Source organism: Anguilla rostrata, chromosome 17 (genome assembly GCF_018555375.3).
Source record: "Anguilla rostrata isolate EN2019 chromosome 17, ASM1855537v3, whole genome shotgun sequence".
Taxonomy (NCBI): Eukaryota; Metazoa; Chordata; class Actinopteri; order Anguilliformes; family Anguillidae; genus Anguilla; species Anguilla rostrata.
Window position 1 is genome coordinate 19,896,913 of NC_057949.1, and position 12,995 is coordinate 19,909,907.

General features: G+C 44.0%; 1 protein-coding gene across 2 annotated transcripts in view; it reads right to left on the minus strand.

The window, feature by feature from the left end:
* Positions 1-12,995, minus strand: part of LOC135243392 (voltage-dependent T-type calcium channel subunit alpha-1I-like) — a 191,283-nt gene that overhangs the window by 97,113 nt on the left and 81,175 nt on the right. For both annotated transcript variants that reach the window (XR_010326624.1, XM_064315181.1), the window contains exons 3-4: positions 4,035-4,146; positions 1,593-1,726 (exon numbers count right to left, since the gene is read on the minus strand). Coding sequence is in view for 1 of the 2 variants with exons in the window: in XM_064315181.1 (XP_064171251.1) it covers positions 1,593-1,726; positions 4,035-4,146 (246 nt within the window). In the remaining variant the exon portion in view is untranslated. The remainder of the gene's footprint in view (positions 1-1,592; positions 1,727-4,034; positions 4,147-12,995) is intronic.

The following is a 12,995-nucleotide window of genomic DNA, read 5'->3' on the forward strand; positions in this document are numbered from 1 at the left end:
AGAAAACTAGCGATGAAAGATTTTATCCCTGCATTGCCGAGTCACTGCAGTGGAGAACCTCCGGCTTCGAAGTGGCTGATGCCTGTTCACCCTGAGTGCCCCGCCCCACGTCACTCCCCCCCCATGCCGCTTTGCTGTCGGGGAATGTGTCTGTACTGTGGACCCCCCCCCATCCCTCATGCGAGTCTCTGCGTATGAAATGTGAATTGACAGGCAGGTGGTGATGGGGGGTGAGGGGAGAGCAGTAAGAGGAACGCTGGGTAATGCATACGTAACGAAGGCGCTGTGCTCAGAGGGGCTTCCAGGGCTTCAGGGGCTTCCGGGGCTTCCGGGGCCACGGGTGCCACAGGTCAGAGCAGGGGCTGCTCCAGAGGAGGGCTGCTCGCTCGACCCGCGAAATCAGGGGGTCTTCCAACCCGCTAATGGATTCCAGCGTAGCGCTGTCTCCGCGCCACATTCCCTGCCCGTTTCGCATTCAGGAGGGGCGGTTTCCTGGGAGACGCCCGGATGTGGTGGTGACATGGAGTCTCGACCCCCTGCCCCCCCCCCTCCCATCGCACGCCTCGAGCGGGGAGGTGTGCAGTCTTATGCGCTAAACTGGAGCGCTAGCTGGATTTAGCTCAAGACTGTCGAGCAATGCCCAAAACCCAGTCACATGAATGTGATCCAAATATGCAATCCATAATGGTGATGACGAGGACAATGAAGATTATGATGATGATGATGATGATGAGGACAATGATGATGATGATGATGATGATGATGATTTGGAATGTTTCCAAACCTTCAGCAAAACCAGACAAGTGGTCCAATGATGTAACCACATTAAATCTACCAACTCATGGAGAACCCTCCATGAATTTTAATTTTAAAAAGCACTGTGTCCTTATTAAATAAATGACCCAGGCAATAAAAAGCAATTCAGCGAATAACTCTCAGGTTCAGCACAAAATGTCCAAGATTATCTTTGTTCTGCAGGAAGGAAGCCTCACGTCTTTCTGGCCAGTGGGGTCCTGTGACCTTCCAGGGAGCTAATTTTACATGGTGACCTGTCTCATGATTGACACCTCTTTTGATTTGTTCCTATCCCAGAAGCAAGTATGGGTCACCGGGTTCACACTAAGCCTGAGAATGCTTGCACAGCACTGGAAACAACCACACTTTCTGCTCTGGTCCTGTTGGGTCTGCAGTTTCCCAGAGATTACCCATGTGCTTATCAATAGCACACATCACCCAAGCTGCACATAAGAAGTCCATGCACCAAGGTACAGCAGCTGTTGAGCTGTTAAACCCTTTTATGATTGACTCTTTTGTAATAGCCTACATAATATATGCAATATATTGTGTGTTGAGCATTCCTCAAAGCGAGAGGACAATCATTTTTTTCTTTATTTTATTTTTATTTGACCAAAATGAACATAAAAATACTTTGTCATTGACAATTTATAGTTTACGACAGCCTAAATCTGCTGAAAATAAAGGTGGTTTTTGCTTTCAATAAATCTTGCCTTTTTTTTCCATACTCAAACAATACACGTCTGTTCCGATTAAACTGGAAGAAGGGCGATTCGATTAAGGGGGCGGAGTCTCACCCTGCCATGACGATGAAGAAGTCCAGCCTGTTCCAGGTGTCTCCCAGGTAACAGCTTCGGCCGAAGATCCCGAGAGCCACCATCTTCACCACCATCTCCAGGGCGAAGAAGATGTAGATGAACGCATCGAACGCCTGCGGAAAGGGGAACCACGGGGACCGGCTTCAGGCAGAGAAACACAAAATGCCCGTTCATTCCGGAGAGGGGCACAGGACCCTCTGAACATACAAGCCCCAAACTCAAGGCTTCACTTCACTCAGACCCCCAGCCTCTACTTTGATTTACAGCTCTGCTTAAAGAGAGATAGCAGATCTGATATGAGACAACCTGCTCTCATCCCTTGCCCCACTGTATACCCAGAGATGAGAGCTGGTATATAATACTAATGACCATTAAACCGACCGCCTTGTGTTAAAGTCGACTTTACGGCCCAATTTCTCTCAAAGTGAAGCCTTGTATTCTTCACAGGCAAGAGAGATCGCAGTATGTGAATAAGATCATTTAGAAAAGTTTTGAAAAAACTAGAGCTAGCAACCTGATCTGATGCTCTTGGTGCTGGTAGACTGACTTTTGACCATGGTCATGCCAAAGAAGTATCACTTTATATTTTCCTAAACTGGCTTGCTTTTTCCTCCTTTAGAACGCAGCCAAAACTTATGTGAAAGCATCAGCTTATTCAAGCCGTTAGCTGGGATTGACAAGTGAAACCAGTGGCTTTGAACTGCAGCGAGTGCATTTTCAACCCTGTCATTAAAAACCATCAGCACCTGGCATTCATACAGAGCGATTATTTGTTATGCTGAAAGGTACAATTTGGTCAGGGGAAAAATTCGTTTCGTGTATCGTTCACAAAAATATATAAATCGTTTTCTCTCCAGAGAGAGCGTGGCAAGGGCTTAATCACATTTAGCGAGATGCAGGAAATGATTTTTTCGAATCTGCGCTCTACCAATCTACCAATCTCTCAGTCCATCTGTCTCCACTCATCAGAAATGTGATATCTGGATGACATCATGGATGATGATGTCATCCTGCGAAAGGCAGAAAGGAAGTCTGCATGGGGATGCATAGAATAATGTAATTGCCAACTAAACAGCAGGGTTGCCAGGTCTGTTTTTCAAATTCCCCTACTGTTGCATATACTGTTGAAAGACACTGTGCGCACCAGAATACACATGATCAGTGCATCACTTTCACTTGTAAGAGCTATTATTCTCTCCCATTTGTTAGTTAAATACCCCATGTTGAAAGCCTTTCCCCATACTAGACTTCCCCTGTATCTCAAAAATCCCTCGTAAATAGGGATTTCTTTCCGCCAGCCAGGTAGTGCCACAAAAAATTCCCCATTTTGGAGGGATCCAGGAAAGAGGAGGCAGAGTCGCAGCAGGATTGTTTGAATGGGACACATGGCTCTTTCCTGGCACCGGTAACGCTAATGGGCCCGGTGTTCCTACGGCGACGGCGGCGCACGCCACGTGACATATGGCGTGCTGCGCGGAAGCGGCCAACGCGCGGGAGGAAGGAGGAAATAAACTCCAGCCTACCAGGATGTCTATTTTGGCCCCGGCTTGCTGCCGTTTGCCCTCAGATTTTCATTAAAACACACAGACCCGAGCTCTCTATGTTTAGACTCCTTTGCCGGCCACGTAGCTATTTTAAGACTCTTATATTTAACCGCCTCTCTCGCACACCTGGGACTGACGCCGTGACCCCAGGCAAATGGCAGTCCGGGACGGTGGTAGCGGGAGGGGATGGGGGGGGGGGGGGGTTGGGGATATGGGGTGGTGGTGGGGGGGGGGTGCAAGAGCATGAGTAAGCAATGTCTCTCACTGATCCCCACGCCAGGAGGACCACATGGTAAAGAGCCAGACTGAATTATGCAGCCCGTGACATTTCACCAGCGTCGGACACCGAACCGAAGGGAAATGGTGGATCGCGGTGGCAGGAATGTCAATGTCAGTTCAAACGTTTCAAAGGGGTTTTGTTGGCAGTGATTTTCTCCCATCTCTCAGTCTAATATCATTTAAAATCTGACAAATTTGGGTGTTTCTGCATTTCCAACAGACTTTCAGCCAAACCAGAATAAATTCCAGATGATGATTTTTATAAGCAAAAATGTGTTAGCTTCTATGGTAACATAAAAGCACAAAGCCTAACTAAGGATGGATATTTGAAAAAAAGAGTGAATGATCATCAGTGTTTTTCTAATTACTATCAAAATAACTACAAATCGAACATGTTTCATAATTTAGATAAAACAACAAATATGTTAAAATTACTAAACAATAGAGAGTTAACAGCGAAGAAGAAATGCCTTCATGTCTCATGAACAAACAGACAAGTTAAGTTAAGTCAAGTGAGGAAATAAAAGCAAAATCAGGACTGAGAGCACAGTTATTGTACAAGAACAGAGGAAGAGGGAGAGGAAGCACAGACACTCACCTGCAGGACCTGACAGCGGTCGGACGAGCAGTGGATGTTCTCGCAGGGCTGGTACATACCCAGGGTCACGCAGTTCAGCAGGATGACCATAATGCTGACGCGCTCAAACCACGTGGGGGGAGATGCAGTCAAGGCAAACACGGTCATGGTGCGAGGGTTATAACATCTTATTATAAACCAGCACAAGGGTCAGCTCCGTGTTCTTACCATCAAATGTGCAGTCTCGCTTACATTGACCCTGGAAATTCAGAAGCAGAATATCCCCTGTAACTAACCGAAAACCTCCTGAAGTTAAGAAGATGGAAGGAACACAGAAGCTATAGATTCTAGCATTTTCTTTACCAGTTTATCATTTTATTCATATATGAAAATCATAAAATTTCTATATAACTGTCATTAATAACACCGGTGCACTAACAAACATTTGCACACACATACACATGCACGCGCACACACACACAACACTTACACATTTTCCTTTTCATAATAAACTGTATTTAAATAGTAAATTAGTAAATCAGGTTTAGTAGTACATTCATATTAAAATAATGTCATTACACATCACAATATGCTACTCTGGACATTGCAACCGCAGTAGCACAAACTGAGGAGTATCACTGTTTCCCAGACTAGTCTGGCCGCTTAAGTGTGGTGTAGGTCATTCTGAGCGGGTTACGCTGGCAGATCACCAGCAGAGACTGATGCTGTGGCCAGCGCATCAGAACTAAACGCTCCCATCCTCCCAGAGGTCTCTGTGCCATACCTGGATTAATGCCTGCTGACACTGGACAGGAAGTGAGAGTGCAGGGGTCGCTGGGCAACCCATATCTAATGTCACATCCTCTCTGGAGACAGGCGGCCAGGTGACAGCTCTCCGGCAGTGATGGATGTGGCAGCGGTTGCGATGGCTGGCGGGTGTGCACACGGCTCTGGAGGAGGGCCCACGGTCGCCAGAGCCTGCTTTTACCCTCCGTGTTCACAAAAATCAGTCCTTCCCACACAGGCACCTCCCTCCCCTGAAAGTCCCTCGGTGTGCGACTCCAGGTCAAAGGTCAAGAGTCGAAGGCCACTCCGCTGTCTTTAAGCACGTCTGAGTCTGACCCTCATCTCGTCGCCCACTGGTGATCACTCCTTTGTTCATTTCATTTCTTTGTCTTGCTTGTGGGCCCCCCTGTTTGGTTTTGGTAATTAGTACCTTAGAAGCAAAATGTTTAGAAGGAACCAGCTTGCCTTTGTTTCAGAGGTCACAGATAACAAGAGGCCTGTTTAGCTCAAAGCGTCATGTTCTCTGATGTTAATTAAGAGTCAACAGAAATGCACTCTAGCGGAAAGTGTCCAATCTCATGAAAAGTGATTTCCTTTTTTACCCCCATTTCTTTGACCAGATTTCTATAAACTTGTCATAAATTATTCTGAAGGTTTAACAACCGTGCCTCCAACATTAAAACCCACCTATGTAATAATAATAATACAAGATGTCTAACTTGTCATTACAAATATATTTATTTAAATAATCAAATGGATGTCTGGAAATAAGTATCTCGATGATTGGACAAAACTGACAGGATTAGTCAATGAACACTGCAATGTAGCTACTAGGACCACAAAGCAACCAGTCACAACAAAGGATCTTTCCATATAGTAACAGATTCAGGAGATACGTCATTGGCGCACTGTGATTGGGAGTGTGTGGAGCTGGCTTCAATTCAGCACATACCTTGGGTTTCATTAGACAGGGTCAGGCACCCAGAAGTTATTAGTGGTCCTCAGTGTGTGATGCCTCTTGCTTGCTCTACTGCAAGGCATTGTGTGCTGTAGTGTGTGAAAGACAGACTTGAGAAGTGCATCTTACACACAGCTGCGGTAGGCACAACTCCAGAGGCACAAGTGTTTACTTCAAAGAAGTAGGTGGGGGAAAAAATTGCGACACACGTCTTCAAGGGTCGGCTAATGAAATGTTGATGACTCAAGGAGCTGAGGTCTTATGGAATTCTATTCTAATTCTAATCTCCACAGACTTTGCTATCTGGTTACTCTGGCTATGCTTTATCAGAAGTTCAGAACTAAGTAGCAAATGGTTTGTTTTTCTGAAGGGGTTGGAGGGGGGGAAACAAAAACAACAAGCAATATTTTTTCAAGTGTGACGACAGAAATGACAACACAGCGGGTAATGCCCGCAGAGCTCACACCGTGACAGCCCGTGATGAGGAGTCATTGCCCCTGGATCGCCCTGTTCTCTGGAAGCTCTGAACATGCCTTTCCCTCCGCCAGAACTGTGGCGGTGGCCATAAGCCGGGAGCAGATACCGGCTGATTACAGTATTTATTGGGAGTGGAGACGCATTCCTTAGAAACGGAAAAAGGTTTTCTTAGAAAAGTCGCACAGGCCGGGGCTTGCCTGGCAGTTATACCACATCCCCAGGTGTCCTCGCCGGAAACTGTTCATTTTATGGGCGGAATACGAGCATGAGCGTCCATCCAATCAGGTGCTGGCAGCATTCCACTGCCAGCGCCTGATTGGAGAAAAGTCCTGCAGTCAAGTTTTGGTTCCCGTCTTCTAAAACCGGAACAATGTGGCGGAATGCTGGTAAACTTTCTCTTGTTCCACCTAAATAGTCCAAAAAAAATACATTTCTTAAAACATTTGAGGCAAGAAATAGAGGCAATGCAGTTGCAAAATCTGAATTCATTTTTGATCTGCGAACAAATCAGTTTGATGCAAACTTCGAGAGCCGGAAAGAGCTGCGTTGGACGCCATTCGTTTGCACAGAACAAGGTTGAAGCACATTCTGCCACAAGAAGCGCGTGAACCAACCACTGCGATATACGAACCACCATCACAGACTGATCCATCAGCACCACCGGCTGTCAAGAAATGATAGAGACGCCAGGGATTCTATGGAGGCCGTTCGCGACAGACAACGAGAGTTCGCGAATTCGCTCGGCTTCTATTTTTAAAAATGCAGATAACGGTCACAGCATCGGCGGGAGCAGCAGCGGCAGCCAAATGTGTGTATTGAAAGACTTGCGCACATGAAAGGGATTCGCGTACTGATGGATATAACCTGCTTTGAAAAGCACACCTGTTTGTCTGAAGGATCTATCTGACCCGCGGCCGGTAGAGGAGGGGCTTTTATCTGCTGGGGAAGACAGATGCCGCCATAATCTCAGAATAAACGCTTCGGGCGCTTCGCTAAGCGTCGAGCAAACACCGGGACCGTTTCTGTCTCCATCCAGATAGGTAGAAAGGGAATGAAGGTCGGGGAAAAAAAGAAAAACACTGTCAAAGGGAACCACTGACTCATCGCATGACAAAATATCACCTCCCTTTCCTTCACATCATCCTTATCTCTGTACCAGAGCGTGTGGATTCACTGTACATTTACATTTTCAACCACATTAGCTCAAAAGCCGATTTATTTGCTTTTATTTATTCCCTGACAACTGTGAAGTAATATATAATAACCCAACAGTAAATACAGGCATACAATATAAATACATTTTGCTATACAATATAAATACATACTGCTATACACAATAAATACATACTGCTATATAAGATAAATACATACTGCTATATAAAATAAATATCTACTGCTATATAAAATGACTACTATACAAAATAAATAAATACTACCAATGGTAATAAAAGCTGTTTTACTGATCATTCAGCTGATCGAATGATTAATGGAACCACATAAAATCTGCTACAAAGAGTCACGACCGAGAGAGAATAGTAAAACAAAAGGTGCGCTATCCCGTGCACATCCAGGTCACACCGTTTAAAGAAGCCGGTGAATTCATCAGAACCCGGGGAGCGGAGGGCCTGCGGGGCCCAAAACTCACAGTCGCAGCAAGAGTTTTCTTTACCCATCAATCACCAGGACATCAGGGGTCAGCTGAAGGAGGTCTTCACCGCGGTAACGGCTGTGAAGGAGTAGCCGGCCCCGGTGCCGGCGGGGCGCCGCGTCGGACTCTTTCTGTGTTCGCGCGCCTCTGTGAAGCACAGCGAGATCGCTCGGCGGTGCCGTGCCAAGTTTTAATGTGCAATAAGGTTAGACAAGCAACTGAAGATTTCAGCCATCAAGCCGATGCCAAGTAAAAGCACTAGAAGCAGATGGCGTCTGAAGACTCTTGAAGCTCAACCTGCTCGCAAAAAACATATGGGCACTTATTCCTTCCAGCAGCTATAAGGTTTAACATCAAGCATTTTATGGACCTGTAATTTTTTTTAAAGATTGTTTCAACACTGCTGGTCTTCTTTGTTTCTATATCTTATGTAAAACCTGAGGACAAGCTTGTCTCTTAGCCAACCATCTTTGAGTTATTACATTGCAGTTAGGTTGTGTCATACGTCAGCTCTCACACAGCGGGGACCCGCGGCTCCAGGTCGGGTCGCCCAACGGGACCCCAATCCCCCAGAGGGCCTCAAACACACGCGCCATGTCCACGCCCCATTCTGGATCCAAACATCACGTGGTTCACGATCCCATCTGGTGACCTGACTTTCTTTCACTTACTCTGTTTATTTGGCAGGGACAGTGTGCAATTTATTACGAACATTTCAGCAATGGAAATCTGATACACAGTATGTTTTTGCGTCTGCGTTTGACGGGAGCTATATGAGTTTGCGAGATGTGTTTTGGGGACTTTGGGAAGAGGTACGCAAGCGGCTTCGACAGCAACATGAGGCTCATTCTAAAATTAACAAACAGCAGAAATTCTGGGAAGTATTGGAGTGATACTGCTAAAATGAAATGATTATCTCTAAAGTATAAGCATGATGATTCAAAATGTGCAAGACCTTCAAAGATCTATCACAATGATAAATATGAGTTTGATTGGAGCTTCTCTGCAGTTTTTGAATATGACTAATCCATTGGCTATAATAGGAGAATCATCATCATTATAATAATTTGGAATTTGACAATTGTGTATCAGAACATGGTGTCCATTGTAAATTAAATGAATAGAAATAATACTGAAAACATCTACAGCACCTACATTATTTCAAATAACTGCAAAACAATACTACTACGCACCTGTCTCTATTTGAAATGGTCACATGGTCACGATTCATTATTCATTGTTAGCAGTTAATTACAAGATAAAATGGCTTATTATTGCTTTAGCAGAGAGACTCATTTTCCAGCTCAACACAAGATGCTGTCTCATATGACACAAGTACCACAAAAGCTCATAGTCATTTTTCTATTTGCTTCAAAAATAAATGATTTGAGAGTATTGTGCAATGTCTACTGACTGCAGATGGGCACACTCTGTTCACCTGAGATTTACACAGCCTCCCCCCATCTGTGCCCTCCTCCCCCCCCCCCCCCCCCCCGCCCTCTCAGCAGTGTAGAAAAATGAGGATTCTGGCAGCTTGCCCACTGTCTAATTTATGGGGAGCAGGACAAACAGGAATATTTCACTTTGGAATGTCACCAGTGGAATTATGAGAAGTGGTCTGTTAGAATAGGACATTAATCCCGACAGTGACGACACACCAGGCCCGACAGCCACCCCCACAGCTGACTGATCCTTCAACTGTCCAATAGTAGCCCTCCGTGCAGCATCAAACTAAGGGCGATCTGTCTCTTATCTGGCTTTGGTCCAATCACCTTTTTTTTTCTTTTTTTTTTAACTCAAATCAAAACTCAAACCACAGCAGTTTCCTTCACAAGCACAGTTTTCGGCGAGTTTAGTTCACACTGAAATTAAGTTGTTAGAAGCTCTGTTCTTTGTTCAGAAAACTTTAGCAAGGGCATCACATGGTTTTCCAGTGACAATGAAAAAGACTGGATTTGGAGAAATCAAGGGCTCCACTGAAAACCACTTAGTACCATTTATGACGGGGAAGACAGATGTACCTCGAGCAACAGACACGCTGAATTTCCTCATGACTGACTGCTGGCAGGGGGAAAATGGAGATTGATGATCTCAGGCGAAGCATGCCGGTTGGCATTCTGTCAGAGCTTTTTTTCATATTCTTTCTTTCATTTGCTGTTTTTTTTTTGTAGTTAATTGAGAATGAATGTCTTCTTGGAGGGTTCTTTGAGAGAATTGTGAGTCATATCTCTGGCAGAGGTTATGGTGTGCCATGAGGAGCTTCATTCATGCAGCTACCTACACCCAATGGATTCCGCAAAAAAGTACATACTGACAAACAACCAGGAGCAGCTCTTGAAGGGGAAACCCAGAGGCAAAGTACAATTTTATGTAAAAACATATTTTATGTGAATGCACATGGACATTCTTACACAATGTGCATTAAATATTCATATTGTTCTGGGAAAACTCAATGATATCAAGAAAACGTTAAGTAAATATATAATATATTAAGCACAGCCAGGGAAGACTGTGCAAAAGCATTAAAGAAAAAGTGCTGAGAATTAATTTTCCCCGATAACTTTTTTTAGAGTCCCTTTGCACAACAATTATCAGCTCAGCTGTCGAGAATCATCGTTAGTATAGAATTTATTATTGTTCTCAACCAAACGTTGGACCTAGAAGTTTATAAATAATTTTGCTGATAGTATCATAAAGCAAAGCAACAGAGATAGTCCCTTAAGTAAGAGGCACCACCAAGACTTACATCACCACTAGGGGAGCCATGTGACATTCATGTATGTAAAAGGCTATATTGTTGCATACTGTACAGTGTGTGAGGGTCTGGGAGTATATTTTACTGCTAATCCTACACAATAAAAAGCTGAGGCCAATTTGCTGCTGGGAATATATTCTTATGTATTCTATATGCAAATATTACCATAAGTGTCTCTATGCTGACATCTGAGGTGGACAGATGAATGAAAATGTACACGCATAAAAATGAATATGTAAAGCAAATGCAAATTAAACAAACTGTCATTTCTCTGCTCGTTTAAAATAAATTGTATAAATATGCATGCACTCTCCCTAGAGCCAAAATAAAAAAATACATAAAATCACTCTGCATCAGAATATCCACATGCTTGTCAAGACTCACGGTTTCATTACAGCTGCTAATTCATGGAAGGTGTCCTTCTTTGTGCAGGAGATGCAGTCAACTCTAATTCAATCCTTTGCAAACAGAATCCTTGCTCTAATCGGAACATCTTCCCATCAATTCATTGCCATCACACACATCCAAGGCATGCCATCTTCTCGCCTGGTCGTTCCTTCCCCAGCAGCAGAGCTTCTCTCCAAACTCTCCAGCCCTCTAAATGTTCTCAATTCATTAACTTCCCTGGTTGCCCCACAAATCTGAACTGTTTTACGATCCTAAAAAAATCATAAAAAAAGTTTCTCGGACAGCATTTTCATTGATATTTCACACTGTGTCAAAGCTTAACTTCGATTTAAAAATGTCCTACACTTCAACAATATACTTAAGACCCAGGAATGTTTAACAGTGGGGACTTGTAGATGTAGTAGATGTTTAACAGCAGGGATTTGTATGAGAACAGCGCTGTTCTGCACAAAGACACAAGGTGACATCAAAGCAGCAGTGGCCACCTTATTCAAACCCTGTCCACTAAGCAATGTTGTAGTCTCCAGATTACAGTCTGAGGCCAAACAGCTGCATTCAATGTGCTCAGCATTATGACACATCTTCCATGAAACTGGACCAGAATGGACTCAACCAGTGCTAACAATTAACAAGCTGATGATTTTTCTTAGATACAGATACAATTAGATACACTTTTGTGTTTTGAGGGATTTTGTCATCTTTATTTATCATCTCAGTCCACATAAAAATCAGAAATGGCTATGCATGCCAAGAAGAATAAAAGCCCCATTTTCACATTGCGCTATATTGCAAATAATTGCATAAAAAGAGGTAAAATAAATTTAAAGAACAAATTAAAGACTGAGGCACATTGAATGGCTCATAATTGGTGAAAGTGTCAACATATGGCCACTAAAAATAATCATTTGATAGATAATGGAAATTCAAAGACAAATCAAATCATAACAAGCCAAACCTGCAAATCTGTGTTTAAAATGTTCCAGGAAAAAACTATGAAAGAATTTAAAGCACACGTGTTCAGCATCCTTAAATGAGCAAGAGGTTGGCTGTCAGATAAATCAGCTTACAGAGCAGTCCCCCAAGGTACTGAGTACAGGAACCACTGCATTATAGTCCCAAAACCAGGGGGGCCCCAGGGGCCAGGGAGAGCGGCAGTGTTACCTACAGGCAGGCACAGCTGAGACTGAGTGATAATCTGCCCAGGAGTTTCATACTGCATTCCTCAGACCAGCCAGCTGTGGGTTTTTTTTGTGTAAAGACTTGGCTTGGATTTCCATTTCAAGCAGTTAACAGACACTACAGAGCAACCGACAAATTGCACTCTTTAATGTATAATCCATTTTTACTGCTGGATGCGACTATTTACTGAAGCGATTCGGGTTAAGTACCTTCCACCAAATGTTCAACGGCAATGTCTCACCTGACCGTCAAACCAACAGTCTTTGAGCCGCAAGCCCAGTTCCCTAATAATACGCTGCACAGGATACACGAGTCGTTTCGCTTGCGTACTAGGCCTCAGCTATGGTTTCTGTTCTTACGTTCACCATCACAATTTGAATGGACCCCGTGTTCTTATTCAATTAGCGCCTGGCTGTAGGCCACACCTGGCATCCTGCCCACCCTCCAGTTCATGTTTTTGTACTGGTCCCATTGTTGAGGGAGGACCTAAAGACATCTGACATTTTTTATTATCAAGTTTCACATCTTACGAAATTTCATTTATGTTTTATTATTCCACCGAGACTCACATTGTTCTGATCTCCATGGAAACGGATCAGCTGTTTGTCAAGGTTAATTGCAAGTTTATTTGACATTTCCAGACCTGGTGCTGAGGGGGCATTAACTTTCAGCAAGGAACTGAAATAGTGGCTAACTATCAGATTTCAGGCAGCAGTGAATTCAGCATCTATCAGGAAGGACAGGAAACAAGGAACCTTCATCCCTCAAAAC